Here is a 20,042-nt window from a genome sequence, read left to right as displayed (position 1 = left end):
TACTGCAATGTTATTGTACGGTGGAAGATGATCCTTGTCAGAGCTTATGATTAATTTTCGTTGGATATGTTCATGATAATTGATACAATTTTGGGAATTATCAGTTATTTTGGAATAGGTTTGTCATTAATTGCAAAATGCAGTTACTGTATATTTTGATTATTGTTGCAGTATTTGATTTCTCGTGTTCCAGTGTATTGATGTGGTGGAGCAGTTATTTTGCAGTTGCTGGTACTTTTACTACTGATAAACTTCCTGTGACTCCAAAAAAAAATCATGATCCTCTCACTGTTTGTAGCCTCTGAGTTTGAGGTAAGAGGTCAGGGGCTGATTTCAGAGCCAATTATTGTTCCACATCCTTTCATTCTCCCAGTTACATCCACCATTTCATTTTGAAATTTGGACATTTCATGTGTTTTAAAAAATTTGAGAAATAAAATTTTGGGCTCATTGCAAACTTGGCCTGTTCATAACAGTCAACTTCTGTTCAAAAAAACTCTCTACAAAGGCTTTTCTTGACCTGCATTTTCTATTTTTATTTCCAGCATCTGCAGTTTTGTTGATTTTTATTTTCTGATGAATTCTGCGACCTTTTTTTCTCTCCAGGAATGCCAACCTTTAAGAATTCCTACTCTCTGTCCCCTTGATGAACACAAACCAGTCCTCATTGAAGGGTCAGCAGTGGAAAGGGGGGGGAAGAACTTCAAATTCCTGGGTATCAACAGCTCTGAAGATCAGTCTTGGGACGTCCATGTCAGTGCAATTACGAAGAAGGTTCTCCAGTGGCTCTATTTCGTGAGGAGTTTGATGAGATATGCTACGTCACCAAAGACTTGCAAATTTCTCCAGATTGTTCTGTGGAGTGCATTCCACTGGTTGAATCACTGTCTGATATGGAGGTGCCAATGCACAGGACAGAAACATGATACAGAGAGTTGTGAACTCACCCAGCCCCATCATGGGCACCAGCTTTCACTCCATTAAGGACATCTGCAAGAAGTGGTGTCTCAAGAAAGCAGCCTCTATCCTCATCACCCAACCCATGCCCTCTTCTCATTGCTACCATCAGGAAGGAGGTACAGGAGACTGAAGATGAACACCCAATGGTAAAGAAACAGCTCCTTCCTCTCTGCCATCAGATTTCTGAATGGACTATGAGCCACAAATACTATCTCACTTTATGTTCTTTTGCACTAATTAATTTCCAGCAATTTTACATCTGTAATACTGCCGCAAAACAACAAATTTTGTCACATGTTCATGACAATAAATTCTGATTCTCTCTCCTACGGCAGTTCAGTGTTATCCTCTTTTACCTTGTTCCCCTTCAGGGTTTTGTTAGCCTTGAAGACGTACTGTAGTTTGTTCTGGGTCTATACTCTGGTATTCCTTATTTAATGCTGATTTGAAACACTGGAGATGGTGGGTTTATTTTTTTATTTTTCACACCATAAAGCACATTAACCATGATACACACTTTTTCCTTTTCACACATGTACAGTGCCATTTTCTCCCCCCCCCCCCCACCCCTCCCATCCCACCCTCCCTACCTCCCCCCTCCCGTCCATTTAAGGTATAAAATCTAGGATACATTAAACCAGTCAGACAATGTTGTCATTCAATAAAAATACACCAGAAATTCCACTGAGTCCATTTTTTTCATTTCCTTTTCCTTCCGTTAACTTAGGTAGTGATTGTCCCCGGTAGGTTTTCGCTATTATGTTTAATGTAAGGCTCCCATATTTGTTCAAATATTTCAATATTATTTCTTAAACTATATGTTATTTTTTCTAATGGAATACATTTATTCATTTCTATCTACAATTGTTGTATTTTCAAATTATCTTCCAATTTCCAGGTTGACATAATACATTTTTTTGCTACGGCTAGAGCTATCTTAACAAATCTTTTTTGTGCATCCTCCAAATCAATTCCAAATTCTTTGTTTTTTATGTTACTTAGGAGGAAGATCTCTGGATTCTTTGGTATATTGTTTTCTGTTATTTTATTTAATATCTAATTTAGATCTTCCCAAAATTTTTCTACTTTCTCACATGTCCAGATTGCATGAATTGTTGTTCCCATTTCTTTTTTACATCGAAAACATCTATCAGAAACTGTTGGGTCCCATTTATTTAACTTTTGAGGTGTAATGTATAGCCTGTGTATCCAGTTATATTGTATCATACGTAAACTCGTATTTATTGTATTTCTCATCGTTCCAGAGCATAACTTCTCCCATGTTTCCTTTTTTATCTTTATATTTAAATCTTGTTCCCATTTTTGTTTAGTTTTACCATTTGTTTCCTCATTCTTTTCTTGCAGTTTAATATACATATTTGTTATAAATCTTTTGATTATCATTGTATCTGTAATCACATATTCAAAGTTACTTCCCTCTGGCAAACTCAAACTCGTTCCTAATTTATCCTTCAAGTAGGATCTCAATTGGTAATATGCCAGCGCTGTATCTTGAGTTATATTGTATTTATCTTTCATTTGTTCAAAGGATAAGAATCTATTTCCTGAAAAACAATTTTCTATTCTTTTAATCCCTTTTTTCTCCCATTCTCTAAAGGAAAGGTTATCTATTGTAAAAGGGAGTAACTTGTATTGCGTCAATATTAGTTTTGGTAATTGATAATTTGTTTTATTTCTTTCTACATGAATCTTCTTCCAAATATTGAGTAGATGATGTAATACTGGAGAACTTCTATGTTGTACCAATTTTTCATCCCATTTATATAATATGTGTTCAGGTATCTTTTCCCCTATTTTATCTAATTCTAATCTAGTCCAATCTGGCTTTTCCCTTGTTTGATAAAAATCTGATAGGTATCTTAATTGTGCGGCTCTATAATAATTTTTAAAGTTTGGCAATTGTAAGCCTCCTTGTTTATACCATTCTGTTAATTTATCTAGTGCTATCCTCGGTTTCCCCCCTCTCCATAAAAATTTCCTTTTTATTTTCTTTAACTCTTTGAAGAATTTTTCTGTCAGTTGTATTGGCAATGCCTGAAATAGGTATAATATCCTTGGAAAAATGTTAATTTTAATACAGTTTATCCTTCCTATTAGTGTTAGTGGTAAATCTTTCCAATGCTCTAAATCGTCCTGTAATTTTTTCATTAGTGGATAATAATTGAGTTTATATAGTTGGCCGAGATTTTTGTTTATTTGTACACCTAGGTATCTTATTGCTTGCATTTGCCATCTAAATGGTGATTCCTTCTTAAATTTTGAGAAATCCGCATTATTCATAGGCATTGCTTCACTTTTATTTACGTTGATCTTGTAACCCGACACTTCTCCATATTCCTTCAATTTCTTATATAATTCTTTTATTGATAGTTCTGGTTCTGTTAAGTATACTATAACATCATCCGCAAATAAACTGATTTTATATTCCTTGTCTTTTATTTTTATCCCTTTTATATTATTTTCTGTTCTTATCAATTCTGTTAGTGGTTCTATAGCTAACGCAAACAATAAAGGTGATAGTGGGCATCCCTGCCGTGTTGACCTGCTTAAGTTAAATTGCTTTGATACATGTCCATTTACTGTCACTTTCGCTAATGGTCCCTTATATAATGCTTTAATCCAATTAATATACTTCTCCGGTAAACTGAATTTTTGCAATACTCTGAACGAATAATTCCATTCTACTCTGTCAAAGGCCTTCTCTGCGTCTAAAGCAACTGCTACTGTTGGTGCTTTATTCCCTTCTACTGCATGAATTAAGTTAATAAATTTACAAATATTGTCTGTTGTGCGTCTTTTTTTGATAAATCCAGTTTGGTCTAGATTTACCATTTTCGGTACATACTCTGCCAATCTGTTTGCTAATAGTTTAGCTATTATCTTATAATCTGTGTTAAGTAAAGATATTGGTCTATATAATGCTGGTGTGAGTGGATCTTTCCCTTGCTTTAGTATTACTGTAATTATTGCTGTTTTACATGAATCTGGTAAGCTTTGTGTTTTATCAGTCTGGTTGATTACTTCCAGGAGGGGCGGAATTAATAAGTCTTTAAATGTTTTATAGAATTCTATTGGGAATCCATCCTCTCCTGGTGTCTTATTATTTGGTAATTTTTTTATTATCTCTTGTATTTCTACTATTCCAAATGGCTCTGTTAATTTATTTTGTTCCTCTATTTGTAGTTTTGGTAGTTCAATTTTAGTCAGAAATTCATCTATTTTCGCTTCTTTCCCTTCGTTTTCAGTTCGGTATAATTGTTCATAGAAATCTCTAAAGTTTTCCTTAATTTCTTTTGGATTATATGTAATTTGTTTGTCTTTTTTCCTTGATGCCAATACCATTTTCTTAGCTTGTTCTGTCTTAAGCTGCCATGCTAGGATTTTGTGTGTTTTTTCACCTAGTTCATAATATTTCTGTTTTGTCTTCATTATATTCTTCTCCACCTTATATGTTTGTAGTGTTTCATATTTTATTTTTTTATCCGCCAATTCTCTTCTTTTAGTTGTATCTTCCTTCATTGCTAATTCTTTTTCTATATTTACTATTTCCCTTTCCAACTGCTCTGTTTCCTGATTATAGTTCTTCTTCATCTTGGTTACATAACTTATTATTTGCCCTCTAATGAATGCTTTCATTGCATCCCATAGTATAAACTTATCTTTCACTGATTTCGTATTTATTTCAAAATACATTTTAATTTGTTTTTCAATAAATTCTCTAAAATCTTGCCTTTTAAGTAACATGGGGTTTAATCTCCATCTATACATTCTTGGAGGGATGTCCTCTAACTTTACTGTCAATATTAAGGGTGAATGGTCCGATAGTATTCTAGCTTTATATTCTGTTTTTTTTACTCTATCTTGCATATGAGCTGATAACAAAAATAGGATTATTCTTGAGTATGTTTTATGTCTAGCCGAGTAATATGAATATTCCTTTTCCTTTGGGTGTTGTTTCCTCCATATGTCCAAATGTTGCATTTCTTCCATCGATTTAATTATAAATTTGGTTACTTTGTTCTTTCTGTTAATTTTTTTCCCAGTTTTGTCCATATTTGAATCCAAATTCAGGTTGAAATCCCCTCCTATTAATATGTTCCCTTGCGTATCTGCTATCTTCAAAAAGATATCTTGCATAAACTTTTGATCTTCGTTAGGTGAATATACATTGAGTAGATTCCAAAACTCCGAATATATCTGACATTTTATCATTACATATCTCCCTGCTGGATCTATTATTTCCTCTTCTATTTTAAATGGCACATTTTTACTAATTAATATAGCTACTCCTCTTGCTTTTGAATTATACGATGCTGCTGTTACGTGTCCTACCCAATCTCTCTTTAATTTCTTGTGCTCCAATTCAGTTAAATGTGTTTCTTGCACAAATGCTATATCAATTTTTTCTTTTTTCAGTAAATTTAGCAGTTTCTTCCTTTTAATTTGGTTATGTATTCCATTAATATTTAAAGTCATATAGTTCAACGTAGCCATTTCATACTTTGTTTATCTTCCCTTTCTGTTTCTCCATCATTACCTTTCTTTCTTATCCATTTCTGTTTTCTTGTTTTGAACCCTTTATAAGACAACATTCCTAAAACATCAAACATTTTCCTTATTCTCCTATTTAAAACTTCTTTAGCCCCAATCCCCCCTTCCCCTCCTGAGTTGTCCTTTATCCCTTGTCGGACAACCACATCTCCCCTCTCCATTTGGATTTGCGAATTCACTTGCAAGCGTCAGCTGATTTTGCAGTGACCGTAACTCCTCCCCACCCAGCCTCCCCCAGAAAAGATTTCACTTTTCATATGTAACAAAGGTCACTCTTTTAATTCCCTCCTTATTCCCTCTATTCCATTTCCTTCCCTTATTAATTCTTGTCTATACTATCTATATTTTCCTCTAAATACAGATACATTCATGTATGCACATTATACATATACACACATATACCTCTTTACCCACATACATATAAATCGTGGTCATTTTTACTCTTATTACATGTCTTCATCGCTCTGTTTGTTTTGTAGTTGTTCTGCAAATTTCCTTGCTTCCTCTGGATCCGAGAATAGTTTTTTTCCATAAGATTGTTTTCGATGTATTGAACTCCTTCCTCTTCTTCAGGAGTTCAAAACTTATGTGTCTTTTTAGTTCGCAGTCTTTTGTACTCTCATTACACGTCTTCATCTCTCAGTCTATTTTGTAATAGTTCTGCAAATTTTCGTGCTTCCTCTGGATCCGAGAATAGTCTGTTTTGCTGTCCTGGAATAAATATTTTCAATACCGCTGGATGCTTTAGTATAAATTTATACCCTTTCTTCCATAAAATCGCCTTTGCTGTATTGAACTCCTTTCTCTTCTTCAGGAGTTCAAAATTTATATTTGGATAAATGAAGATTTTTTGCCCTTTGTACTCCAGTGGCTTGTTGCCCTCTCTTACTTTTTCCATTGTCTTCTGTTATAATTTTCCATTGTATCTATTTTCTGAGCTAACAGTTCTTGTGTCTCCTTAACTTTTTTATTAGATTCCTCTAATTTCTTTTTTAAGTCCTCTACCTCCATTTCTACTGCTGCTTCTCGTTCTTCCATCTTGTCCATTTTCTTTCCCATTTCTGTTAAGGTCATATCTATTTTATTCATTTTCTCTTCTGTATTGTTTATTCTTCTTCTTAAATCATTAAATTCTTGCGCTTGCCATTCTTTAAATGATTCCATGTATTCTTTAATAAGAGAAAGTATATCCTTTGTCTTGCCTTTCCCTTCTTCTTCTATTTCACTGTACTCTTCCTCTTCCTCTTCTTCTTCCTCTGGGTTGGCCATCTGTTGTTTCTTTGTTGTCCTTTTCTTCTCTTCTTTCTTGTTTTCGTTGTCTTCTATATTCTCTTCTTGCTGCAGCTGTTCTGCAGCTGTCATTGCCGGCTGTGGAGATCGACTCCCCAGCTGGTCACCCCTCCCGTCGGTGTGTTTTTTTGCATGCGCGGTTGCGCACTTTTACTCAGCTCAGCGAGCCATTTTTGTAGTCCACTTTCTACTGACCTGAGGGAGCGGGTTTCTCTCTCCACCTCGGGCCTCTTCGAACAGGTAAGGCTTTCTCCTTCTTCTTCCGTTGTCTTCTCTTCCTCTCTTCTTACCGTTGGTTTCGATTTTTCTTTTTTCGTCGCCATCTTCTTTCCACCTTTATACTCACTTTACTTTAATTTTTATTTTTGTGCCTTTGTGTTTTCCTTTGTTTTTTCCGACTTTTCTGGAGAGGGCTGGAGTTCACCGTCCAGCCACTACTCCATCACGTGACTCCCTCCATGGTGGTTTTGAGGTGTCCTATTGCCCCTGAAATTCTGGTCTCTAGACCCTGATTTCAGGACTATGCCGGCAGGCAGAGTTGGTGGTATTTCTCCAGTCAACACATGTTCATAAATAATTTACAGGAGATTAAAAGATCTAAAATGAGTTCCTTTTGCTTCCTTCATTTACCTTCTCACCTTTGCAATTGTTCTCTGCACCTATCCCTATCAAGCCCATATGACTCTCCCTGGTCACTGGAGCCACCTGAGATGAGGCCCTAATCTAACCTTGCTGAGAAGGTAGAAATCCCATTTCTGCAGGCCCTGGTTTTACAGCATGAAAACTAGATCTTTGGCACATCAGTGCACCACAGTCAGCGATGGGAATGTTGACCCGACTGGCTTCCCTCCCCTTGCTGATTTTAAACTTTCTCCCTCAACATGGCAGAACCCACATTTAACCCTTAGGTCTCAGTTTCCTGTTTTTTTTAGGGATTACCAACAACTGCATATTCTCCAGGACTGGTTTTATACCCAACCACCAGCTGGATCATACTGGTGTTCATACTGTAGTTTACTCATGGACCCAATCCAGAGTATATTTTATGAAAGGTTAAAAATGTTCAGAGTCCAAAGGATTAAAACCCATGCTTGAAGTCCCCAAAAGCCTATGGAAAAACATACTTCAGATTCTGCTTAATTGTTACATGAGTGTTTGTCTTGAAATTATAAAGATAATGCTCTTCACTGTGGGTGGAATTTGGTTCCAGGGGTGTACTAAATGCTCTTCCTAGCCATTGCAGTATTATGATAAACCTTTCACCGATTTCCAGTGTGAGCTTTCCGTAACCAGAGGATACGCCTCATTACTTCTAATGATATTAGAGATTGCGATTGGGCCAAGTTTGCGTCCACTCATGTTGCTTAACAGATATCAGACAGAATAGAACCAAAAACCAAGCTATTTTATGCAATTGTTCTGTCAACATACCATAAATATTCATGTATAATGCATTCCGTGTATAATGCGACCCCCCCCCCATTTTTGAGGGGAAAAAGGGGGAAATATTTTACCCCCATGTCTTATATGACCCATCCCTCACCTACCTGAGTAGTGCTGCTGTCTCTCACAACCCAAACTCTCCTCACCTGCCTGAGTCACGCTGCCATCTACCGCTCGCCCGCCCGGCTGCCCGAGTCGGGCTGCCGTCTACCGCTCGCCCGCCCGGCTGCCCGGGTCGGGCTGCCGTCTACCGCCCGGCTGCCCGGGTCGGGCTGCCGTCTACCGCCCGGCTGCCCGGGTCGGGCTGCCGTCTACCGCCCGGCTGCCCGGGTCGGGCTGCCGTCTACCGCCCGGCTGCCCGGGTCGGGCTGCCGTCTACCGCCCGGCTGCCCGGGTCGGGCTGCCGTCTACCGCCCGGCTGCCCGGTTCGGGCTGCCGTCTACCGCCCGGCTGCCCGGGTCGGGCTGCCGTCTACCGCCCGGCTGCCCGGGTCGGGCTGCCGTCTACCGCCCGCCCAGATGGCCACCGGAGTCGGGCTGCCGTCTACCGCCCGCCCAGACGGCCACCGGAGTCGGGCTGCCGTCTACCGCCCGCCCAGACGGCCACCGGAGTCGGGCTGCCGTCTACCGCCCGCCCAGACGGCCACCGGAGTCGGGCTGCCGACTACCGCCCGCCCTGCCGGCTGCCCAAGTTGCAATGCCGACAACCGATCGTGAGTTGCAGAATTTTTTAAAAAAAATTTTACTCTCGTGTATAATGTGTCACCCTCCCGCCCCATTTTTGAGGGGAAAAAGGGGGAATTTTTTTTCGCATTATACTCGAATATTTACAGTAATTGTTCTTGTGCAAAAGTCGCTGGGCATTTTGAGGTCGTGGGTAATAATTTCACAAAAAAACTTTTGTTTAACTATGGAAAATGACTTGCTTTCTCTCAACCAAATACACAAACTTTCTGGATTTCCTTCCTGCCTTAGAGTTTCGTTTAACATGTTGTGTATCTTGAGCCCTATGCTATCTGTAAATTTGCTATCTGCTTACAAATCCAATTTATAACATCAATGAAAAGTTTTTAAAAAATGCAAAACCATGCAGGTGATGGAATGAATGAACTTGTCTTTTAGGAATGAAACACGAAAATCTGTAGGCACCGTGGTTGAAGTGAAAACACAATGCTGGAGAAACTCAGCAGGTCAAACAGTGTCCTTTGCATAGCAAAGGTAAAATTACATAACTGACATTTTGGGCTTGAGCCCTTCATTGAGGTATGGAAAAAGGTCAGCAGGCATCCAAACAAAAGAGTTGGGGGGAGGGGTGGTTGCAAAGGCAGGAGGTGATAGGTGGAGAAGGAAGGGATGGTACAGCAGCAAGCAAGGGGAGGAGGGATGGCTTAGTGAATAGAGAGGGAAGGGGGAGAGGAGAGCTTGAAAAGGGAAGGGAAGGGGATGAGGAAGCAGGTTAGCAGAAACCAGAGAAGTTGATATTAATGTCATCTGGCTGAAGAGTCCCCATTCTGAAAATCAGGTGTTGTTCCTCCAATCTATGGGTGGTCTTGCTGGGATAGTACATAAGGCCATGGACAGACATGTGAGTGTGGGAATGTGACACAGAACTGAAATGGTTGGCCACTGGGTGCTCTCTGTTACTGGTGTGGATGGAGCGAAGGTGCTCAGTGAACCAATCTTCCAATCCGATGTAGAGAAGGCCACAAAGGGAACACGGGATTCAGTAAATCAATCCTGTAGATACACAAGTGAAGCATCGCTTCACTTGAAAGACCTTTTTGGGGCCCAAGATCAAGGTGAGGGAAAAAGTGTGGGTGTCAGTGTGGCATCTCCTGTGGCCACAGATGAAGGTGCTGGGGGGATGATTAGTGGGGAGGGATGAGTGCACGAAAGAGTCAAGGAGGGAATGGTCCCTACAGAAGGCAGAGAGGGGAAGATATGTAGTAGTATCCTGTTGTAAGTGCCAGAAATTCTGGAGGATAATGTGTTGGATGCGGAGGCTGGTGGGGTGGTAGGTGAGGACAAGGGGGATTCTACATTTGTTGCGTCTGGGGGCAGATGGGGCCAGGGCAGATGAGTTGGAAATGGAGGAAATATGAGTGAGGGCTGAGTTGATGTTGGTGGAGCGGAAGCTACATTTGTGGAAGAAGGCAGACATTCCAGAAGATCTGGACTGGAAAACCTCATCTTGGAAATGGAGAAATTGAGAGAATGGGATAAAATCCTTGCAGGGGACAGAGTGTGAGGAATTATAGCCAAGGTGGTTGTGGGAGTTGGTGGGTCTGTAATATATGGCAGTGGAAAGCTTGTCTATTGAGATGAAGACAGAGAGGTCCAGGAAAGGGAGAATGTTGCTGGAAATGACCAGATGAGTTTGAGATAAGGGTAGGAATTGACCGCAAAGTAAATAAAGTTGATAAGCTCATCATGGGTGCATGAGGCAACCCCAATGTAGTCACCAATATACCAGATGAAGAATTGAGGGGTCTTACCTAGGTAGGCTTGTAGCATGGATTGCTCCACAAACAGGCAGGTGTAGCTGGGACCCATGCAGTTACCCATGGCTCCTCCTTTGATTTGGAGGAAGTGAGATGAGCTAAAGGAGAAGTTGTTTAAAGTTAGGACATAAAGATCACTTCCTAGTTCTTTACTCAAAACCTCTCTCATCTCTATTCCTAAGTGAGAGATGCCTTTGACCATCTTTGTCTTGAAGATTAAAAGCTATCAGTTAAATCAAGTACAGGTACACCCTGATGAAGCAGCAAAATTTCTCTCCAATGTTGAGAAAATCTACATGTCATCATTTTTCATGCATGTACTATGACATTAAATTTGAAACTGAACATGTTCTCCATGTGGCTGTATGGGTTTCCTCCTGGTGCTGCAATTGTCTCCCACATTCCAAAGTAAAGACCCTCTGTCCCCCTTCTACCTCCACTGACCCCTTCCTCTCCCACACCCCCTTCCTCTCCTCTTTCTCCCCCCCTCCCCCCATTACATCTTTTTTTGCACTTTTTACAATTTCAAAACTATTTTGAATTGGATGATGCTTTAGTGTGGCTTGCGGAAAATAACAAACTAGATATCCTTCTGTCCTTGAGTGTGAAAAACTTTACCACTCTGCGTCGTGGTTTCACCAAGTGGCCCCATTCACATTTCAGGGTGACCACCCTCTCGTTGCACCTGCGCTGACAGACCACCCCATCGAAGATGACCAACTTAAGGCAATGCTGGGTCACACAGGGGAAACATGCCCGTGGAAAATAGTTCTGAGGAAAAGAGGATACAGTCAGAGGCAGATAGAAATGGAATAAGGCTTGTCAGCTGCAGGAGCTCCCTCTGTGGACTGTGGTGGAGAATGACAGCCTTTGCAGACTTTTCCCACGTTTATCACATTTTCTTTTGCAAATTCTACTTCTGGGATTCATTGAACACAATGTCACACGTTATGTTGTGCACACTGTCTGAAGGTACGACAACCTGCGCTTTTTCTACTGGAAAGTACAAAATTGGGATTTGTGTAGTAGGCATCAAAGATAGTGCACACTCCCGCAGGCTTGTTTCAATGATCTATGATTCTATCAATCTGTGACTCCGTGAAAAGGCATGCAAAGGGAAATATAAACAATTGTAGTTGGCTTGACATCAGAAATCATAACAATGATATGAATGTTTCCTGCATTTCCTTTTTGTCACTGAAGGAAATATGAACAGGGTTGGATGGGGTAGCAGTGAGGGAAAGGATGCATGGAAGGCAGGGTTGACCACCATCTGTTGTGCCCTTCACTCACCCAGGATCTTTGGCTCCCCAGTCAGTTGTGAGGAAGGACAATTATTAACTGTTTGTACTAAAGATATTTTGCCTGTCGTGAAGATCCACATGTCTAATTACACTATTACCAATTATGCAGAAATAGGGAAAGATATGATACGTTCTTGCTTCCCACCTCTCCTGATTGCACCTTGTGAGCTGCAATGCATCCAGCCCCTCCACCCTCCCTGCTGGGAGATCATGACAGGCATTTCTCTCATCATTCCAGAAGCATCGAAGCCAATTTCACACCCCTTACTCCCCCCACCGCAACTGTCAAGTCATTCATACCATGCTCGTACAGTGAAGACGAGATAGCGTTTCTCCAGGACCACGGAGCATATTTACACAAATATAAGCTAGAATAGAAGTTGAACGTTGAAGCGCAGGTGTGATTAGCCTTCCTAGGGCCTTTCTCAATAGAAATACAGTGAATAACAGGATCACACAAGCCCTGAAATACTGAGAATGAGGAGACCATTTGGAAGTCCTGTCGGCTCCCTTCCCCTTTTATTAATTCCTCTCCATGTATTTGTATTGTTATTTCTTTGTCATCAATTTTTATGCCTTTACTGAGATTGAAGTGGGAGGTAAGGTGACAAATGGGGGGAGGGGACGAAGGAAAAAGAAAGGACTCGGCAAACAATGATCTGTAAAAGGGGAGAATTGTTCCCTACTATACCTGGCTAATACGAGTCTGTAAAACTATAAATAAAAATTTCAAACAAAAGTTAAACACATTAAAATGTTAAGACATAAACAGTCACAGTCCACGGGACACTATCCACACATGTTCTGAAAATTCAGGAGTCTGTTGGCTTGGGGGGTAAAAAGCTGTTGCCCAATCTGGATGCAAGGCCCCGAGTTCTACGGTACCTCTTACCATGTGGCAGAAGGGAGAACAGTTTACATGAGGGGTGTGTGGAGCCCTTCACAATGTTTATTGCCTTTTGCCCGCATCGAGTGTTGTAGATGTGCTTCATAGTAGGAAGATCTTTTCCACTGACTTCACTATCCTCTGCAGGGTCTTGCAGACTGAGGAGGTACAGCTTCCAAACCGGGCAATGATGCATTTGCACAGGATGCTCTCGATACATCCTCTGTAGAATGTAGTGAGGATGGAGGGTGGAAGATGGACTTTCCTCAGCCCTTGCAGGAAATAGAGGCACTGCTGGGCTTTCTTGGTTTTGGAGCTGGTGTTAAGGGACCAGGTGAGATTCTCCGGAATGTGCACGCACCAAGGAACTTGGAATTGTCAATGATCAGTGGAGTGTGGTTCCCCCGGGGCCCTCCTGAAGTCGACAACCATCTCTTTTTTTTAAATGTTCAGATACAGGTTGTTGGCTCTGCATCAGTCCGTTAGCGACTGAACCTCATCTCTTTATGCTGACTCATCATTCTTATGGATCAGCCCCACCGTATTGTCAGCGAACTTGACGATGTGGTTTGAGCTGTGTTTAGTTGTACAGTCATGAGGCAGCAGTGGTCTAAGCACACAACCCTGGGGGGCCCCCATGCTCAGTGTGATGGTCTTGGAAGTGCTGTTACTGATCCCGACTGCCTGAAGTCTCCCTGACAGGAAGTCGAGAGTCCAATTACAGAGGGAGGTGTTTAGATCCAGCAGGCTCAACTTCCCTAACAGGTACTATGGTATGATTGTATTGAATGCTCAACTGAAGTCAATAAACAGCATTCAAACATATATGCCCTTATTTGCCAGGTGGGTGAGGGCTAGATGGAGGACAGTGGCAATGGCAAATACCTTAATTTTGTGACTCTATAATAATTTGCAGCAGGATGGGAAGAGGAAAAGAAAGGAGCATTGGAGGTACCGAGCAAGCAAAATTTGTAATGGTGACATGTGAGAGCCTGGTCATGTTGGGGGAGAACTTCCCCAGGTTCATCTGATCTGCCAGACCTTCAGGTTTAAGGGTTGTGGAAGACCAAAAGAAATCTTTGAATTGAATCAAATTGTTCTGAATTAAATAGCTTTTTATCACAGGGACTGCACGCTGGTCAGATAATGTATACTTAAGTGAAAAGCCACTGGATCACCAACCTCCCTGGGTAGGCCCCAACCACCAACCTATAGCCGCTGTATGAGCTGATCGATGGCACCACAGAGCCTATATTTATTGCAGTTAGGTAGATACCATATATGCTGGCGTTTTTGAAGCTTTAAAATGCCATCCCAAAACCAGGGGTTACGTAGTACGACAAGAATAAAATTTTAATTTTAATATCCCGTGGTTTAGTGTGTCCGCAATTTCCTCCCCCGCCGCCACCTCCCCCCTCCAACAATGGCAATGGAGAACAGCATAAAATACTCACATCATTCTTACAGTCCCTATCACTAAAATTTTTCGACTGAAACTTGCTTTAGGGCACCTGGATTAATAGTTATATTATATTAAAACAATTAAAATGTATTATAAACTTATCTAATATACCTTAAAATAACAGCATACACCAGGCATCATTTGAAACAACTGATGAACAGTCTCCGCGCCTGTGTGACTGCTGTTGGTTCTGTACAGGCTTTAAATGACCTGTTAAAGGAGCTAACGGTGGTTTATTTTCAAATATGCTAATAAAATTCAAACCTTTACTGGGTAATTTGCTTTTAAAACATTTTATTTAAACATTTTTCAACGTTGTTATTATCAATGATTACAGATTTGCACCGAATAAACATCCATATCCATTCTATACAGGTTCTTCTGCCAAGTCCAAGCCTATCTCGTATTCCCCCCCCCCCCACCCCCCCACCGCCATTTTCCTTGACATCTAACACTTAACACTCAACCAATCAAAGAAAATCACGTAGGACATTAAAAACACATGAGTAAATCATATCGGGGAGTTGTAGATCTGGTATGGCTTAGCGGCCCTGTTCAGGCAGATTTTATTCCCCCTGACATTTCCTGGCTGGAATGAGGTGGACCCCTCGCCCACCCACTCCCACCTTCCCCCCCCCCCAGAGTTGAGGAGAAAGTGGGGCAGAATAGGCTATGACACAAAATTGTCCTCTTCACAACCATGCTCCTATGTGGTTCAGATACAGTTGCCAAACTTTTTGGAAAGTGCCATACCTTCCCCTTAAGTTAAGGTGATTTTCTCCAGGGAAACTCAGGCTTGCATTTCATTGCTCCATTATCCAATACTCAGACAAGAGTCGGACTTCCAGGTAATCACTGTGCACTTCTTGGCCACCACCAATGCGATCATTACAAATTGAATGTTGTATTTGGACAGCTTCATTTTAAGTCTCATGTCCATTATGTTACCCAACAGGAACAGCTCTGGGTCCTGTGGGAATTCCTTACCTATGATTTTCCCTAGGACTTAGCCTAGTTCCACCCAGAAGGGCCTCACCTTGGTACATGTCCAGGTCACATGCATAAAGGTTCCTGTCTCAATGCTGCATCTAAAACATTGATCTGATAGTTATGGGTTAAATCTATTAATCTTTCATGGCATCAGGTACAGCTGGTGCAAAAAATTGTATTGCACCAGCCTGTGCCTCACATTGATGACTGCTGTCATGCCAGTCCAGCACAGGTCAGATCAGCAACGCTCACCAATTGTTATTCCTAAGTCTGACTCCCACCTCTGTCTTCACTTATGGAGACCTCGCTAAGGACCTTCTGCATGGAGAAGAAAATGCATTGCCGAAATAAATTTCAGCGTGATTCCCCCTTTGAATTGTGGTCTCTATCTCACTGCACTTTCGTAGGACCTAATTTGTACTGTAGAAAAGATCTTATCTGAAGGTAGCAGTGGAATGTCTTATTTGATAAATCATACTTCTGCCTAAGCTGTTCAAATGACATTAACTGCCCTTGATTGTAACAGTCTTCTATGCACCTGCCAGGTGTCCAGGATCTTTCCATCTACTGTCAAAGGTATTAATCGGTTTGGAGTCAAAGGCATTTTTGGGGACTGCCCCACTCTTATTCCTAAATATTGGTTAACATTGTTCCAAATATGAATAATTTGTTTTAATATAGGGCTGTCTGTTTTTCCAGATAACAACTTGGCATCCCATTTATAAATAAAGTCCTCTGCCACCTACTTGCTCACCAAGTGCAGACCAATTTGTGCCCAGGGTGGTACCTCTTCTACCCCCACCCCCAAAGAGTGAGGAGATGTAACTCAACTGGGCTGCCAACTAATATTTTTTGAAGTCCAGCATTCACAATCCACCCAGACTATAATCCTAGGTCAATTTCTCTATAGAGACTCTGGCTACCTTTCCATTCCATAGAAATGCTCTCAGTCATGAGAGCAGAGTTTGAAAAAATCCCAGGGCAATGCCATGGGCAATGTCTGACGTATTGGCAACACATTCATTTTAATACAGTTGACCTTGCCCATTAATATTATGGGATATCCATCCTCCTCAATTTTTCCCAGCAAGGGGATATAATTTAATTTGTACAAATTATTTAAATTATTATCTATTTTGACTCCTAGTCATTTAATCCCATTTTACAGCCACTTTGGGTAACTGTTCTCTTGACATTAACTATAATCTCCCCCGTAAGTAGCATAATTTCACTGTCTTGTACCCGGAGACCTCCCCATTGTCTTCCAGAGTAGAGCGCAGTTTGGACAGTGAGTTTACTGGGTCTGTCAAATATATCAGCACATTGTCAGCAAATAAGATGATCTTGTGTTCTTCCTGGCCTACTATAAACCCTTTGATGTCTGGATCCTGGCAAATGGCCTTTAGCCAACGGTTCCACAGCCAGTACAAACAGAACTGGAGATAGTGTGCATCCCTCTCTACTTGATCTTATTAGTGGGAAAGCTGAAGAAATTTTCCCCGTTAGTCACAACTTTCACCTTGGGAGCATTATCCAATTTATAAAAGTCAGCCCTAATCTTATCTTTTCTAGCATTTTGAATAAAAAGTCTCACTCTAATCTATCAAATGCCTTTTCTGCATTGAGGGCCATGGCAAGACCCCTCTCTTTTCTAGTATGTGCCAAATGTATTATACTTATTGTCATGATAATTGCTGTCGAAAAAGATTCTGGGAGTCTGAGTCTCCATTGCCTAGTCTATCACCTCCATATAAAAAGAGGTATCATTAGATCTTTGAATTCCTTATAAAACTTGGGTGGAAACCCATCTTCCCCTGGAGACTTGTTAGTTTGCAGTGAATTCAATGTGCTCACTATCTCTTCTTCCATGAAGGGAGTCTAAACCTTCCTGTCCTCTTGGTCTAAATTTGGCAACTCTATCATAGACAGGAACTCACCAACTTTATCCAACCTCCCTACCAATTCTGAGTTAAATAAACCTTCATAGAATTTCTGGAAGGTGTCATTAATTTCCTTTGGTTTGTAAGAGATCCTGCCATCCCCAGTGTGTATCGTATTGATCATTCTTGAGGCCTGCTCTGTTCTCAACTATCAGGGAAGGACCTTGTGGATTCTCTCCCCCAATTCATAATATTTTTGTTTTGACAGTAATATGGCCTTCTCCATGCTGTATGTTTGAAGCGAGTTGTATTTCAGCTTCTTGTTTGTTAAAACCCTGTACTGATCTTCTGAGCCCAATTTTTGGAAGTCCTTTCTAAATGAGCGATCTCTTGCTCTAATTCACCCATCTCCCTCTCATATTCTTTCCTTACTGTTTTAGTATATCCAATTATTTGACCCCTCAAATATAGAGGAATTTATCTGGAGTAGAGGTACAGTTGGCCTCACAAAACGCATCTATTTGTGTGCTTATGAAACTGCAAAACTCCAGCTGCTTTAACAGCAATGCATTAAGATGCCACCTGTGTACTGTTTCCTGCTTATTCGGCATCTCAATCTTAACTCCTAGGGGCGAATGATCAGAGGGAAGTCTCGCCGTTAACTCAGCCTCCATGATCCTACCTTCTATATGGGCTGAAGCCAAGAAAAAATCTAGAGTAGGAGTCATGCTGCCTTGAGTGGAAGGAATAGTCCCTCTCACTTGGATGCTTCCGCCTCCACACATCTATCAAATTCAGCTCCTTCATGCTGTCAGTAGTGGCACGTGCCACCTTTGTTTTTGCTATTTTCTTTGTTGACTTGTCCAAAACAGGGTCCAGACAAAAATTAAAATTCCCCCAATTAAAATATTCTTCCTTCCCTCTGCCAATCTCAGGAAAATGTCCTGCATAAATTTTTCATCATCTATGTTGGGGGCATATAGATTTAATAGGGTCCAGAATTCTGAGTATATTTGACAGTGCGCCATTATAAATTTACCTGCTTTGTCTTCAGTCTCACCGATCAAAATTGCCATCTTCCCTTATCTTCAAACCAAATGAGGAGGCAATTACCTGGGTTTCTTGAAGGAAGGCCAGGTCCACTCTCATTTTCTTAATGTGTGCAAAGATCCTCTTTCTCTTGACCTACCCATTCAAACCATTGACATTGAATCTAGCAAATTTTAAGCTCTTGGCCATTGCCCCGAGGGTTATTAGAACTATATTTCTTCTGTATCTCTACCGCCCTAGGACCCCTCCTCATCCAACCCTTTGCCTTCAACTCTCTATGCCTGGCCACCTAACCCGCACCAGACCCTGGGGAAAAAAGATAAAGACTAAAATAACTAGCCAAAGGACAATTAAAAAAAGTAAAACACAAATGCAAGCTAAGGTAACACAGTTAATTAGCCCCAAACTATACCCCCATTGAGGTCATCACCCCGTGTTACATCCCCTGTGCTCCCTCGGTGACTTGACTACATCCTCCAGCTCATCACCATTATAGCAGGTTGTGCATTTCGCTCCCATCTTCTCCTCCATCCATTTCCTATGGACTCCCAGAATAATTACACTTTTCACTTCATTTCTATTTGGTATAAACACAATATTTACACCTTTTCATGCCAAGATACTTTACAATTCATGGTAAGTATTTGTGACATTGTGGCTTAATCCCCATTTTGGTTTTAATTTTTCTTTTGATCCCCAAGCACAGGCAAATCTTCAGCAAATTGCTGATCTGTTGAAAACTCCACCCTCCCCCGCCCCACCAGTAGTACCACTTTTCAGAGTGGCTGGGTATCTCAGCATGCACTCTTATCCTTTCTGTTTTATCAGCCTTTTGGCTGGCTCAAGCACTTTCCTGGCCTTTAAGAGGGCAGCACTGACATCAGGGTAAAAGAAAACCTTGTTCCCCTCTATTTCCATTGGGCATCCCCTCCTTTTTGCGCTGGCTGCTGCTGCCTCCAGTATTTTTTACCTGTCCTGGTTGCATAATAGCTTCACCAGGACAGAACATGGTTTCTGCCCAGGTGCTGGCTTCGGGAGGAGGTGGTTCCTATGGGCCCTCTCTATTTCTACTCTTTCCCCTAATGTGTCTTTAGCCAGCAGCTCAGGGATCCAACTTTGGAAAAAGCTCACAGGGTCCCCTCTTTTAGCCCCACTATTTTAATATTGTTTCTCCTACTGTAATTTTCAAGGGCATCTAACTTCCCCCATATTCGGTCTCTCTCCTTCATCAATGTGTCCAATATATTTTCCATATTACGTATGGTATCTTCACTTGCCCCCATTCTTTCCTCTACCTCTGACATCCTCCCCATTAGTCCTGAGGGGGCACCCTGCATTTTGTCTACTTTCCCACCCCCTCCCCCCCCCCCCCCATGTCCTGTGCTCTTTTATCCATTGCCCCAACACCTCCATCACATCTTGCAGGAAGGTCTCTGAGACCCCTGCTTGCTTTGCCTCATTAGAGGTTTTTTTCTGAGCCTCGTGGCCCTAAGGAGCCTTCTTCTGTCACTGCCTGGATCCTCGTCATGACCCTCGGCCTCATCACTCCCACTGCTGGTACTTGCCGTTTCTCCGGACCCGACACTGGATCCAATGCCAGCTACTCCTTCGTAGCCCACCACGCCACTCGACCCAACACTGGACCCACCATTGGAGCTAAGGTTTGCCACACCACTCGGCCCGACACCAAACCCGATGCTGCTTC

General features: G+C 41.4%; 1 protein-coding gene across 3 annotated transcripts in view; it reads left to right on the top strand.

Moving 5' to 3' along the window:
* cabp1a (calcium binding protein 1a) overlaps positions 1-20,042 on the top strand; it is a 149,521-nt gene that overhangs the window by 25,924 nt on the left and 103,555 nt on the right. Inside the window, exon 2 of one of the 3 annotated variants that reach the window (XM_069932971.1) lies at positions 607-1,286. The exons of the other annotated variants lie outside the window; for them this stretch is intronic. Coding sequence (XP_069789072.1) covers positions 607-984 — 378 coding nt within the window. The 3' untranslated portion in view covers positions 985-1,286. Of the gene's footprint in view, positions 1-606; positions 1,287-20,042 lie in introns of those variants that run through there. 3 annotated transcript variants of the gene reach the window in all.

The sequence above is a fragment of the Narcine bancroftii genome, chromosome 4, assembly GCF_036971445.1.
Source record: "Narcine bancroftii isolate sNarBan1 chromosome 4, sNarBan1.hap1, whole genome shotgun sequence".
NCBI classification, from domain to species: domain Eukaryota; kingdom Metazoa; phylum Chordata; class Chondrichthyes; order Torpediniformes; family Narcinidae; genus Narcine; species Narcine bancroftii.
This window is presented reverse-complemented; position numbering and strand designations above follow the sequence as displayed.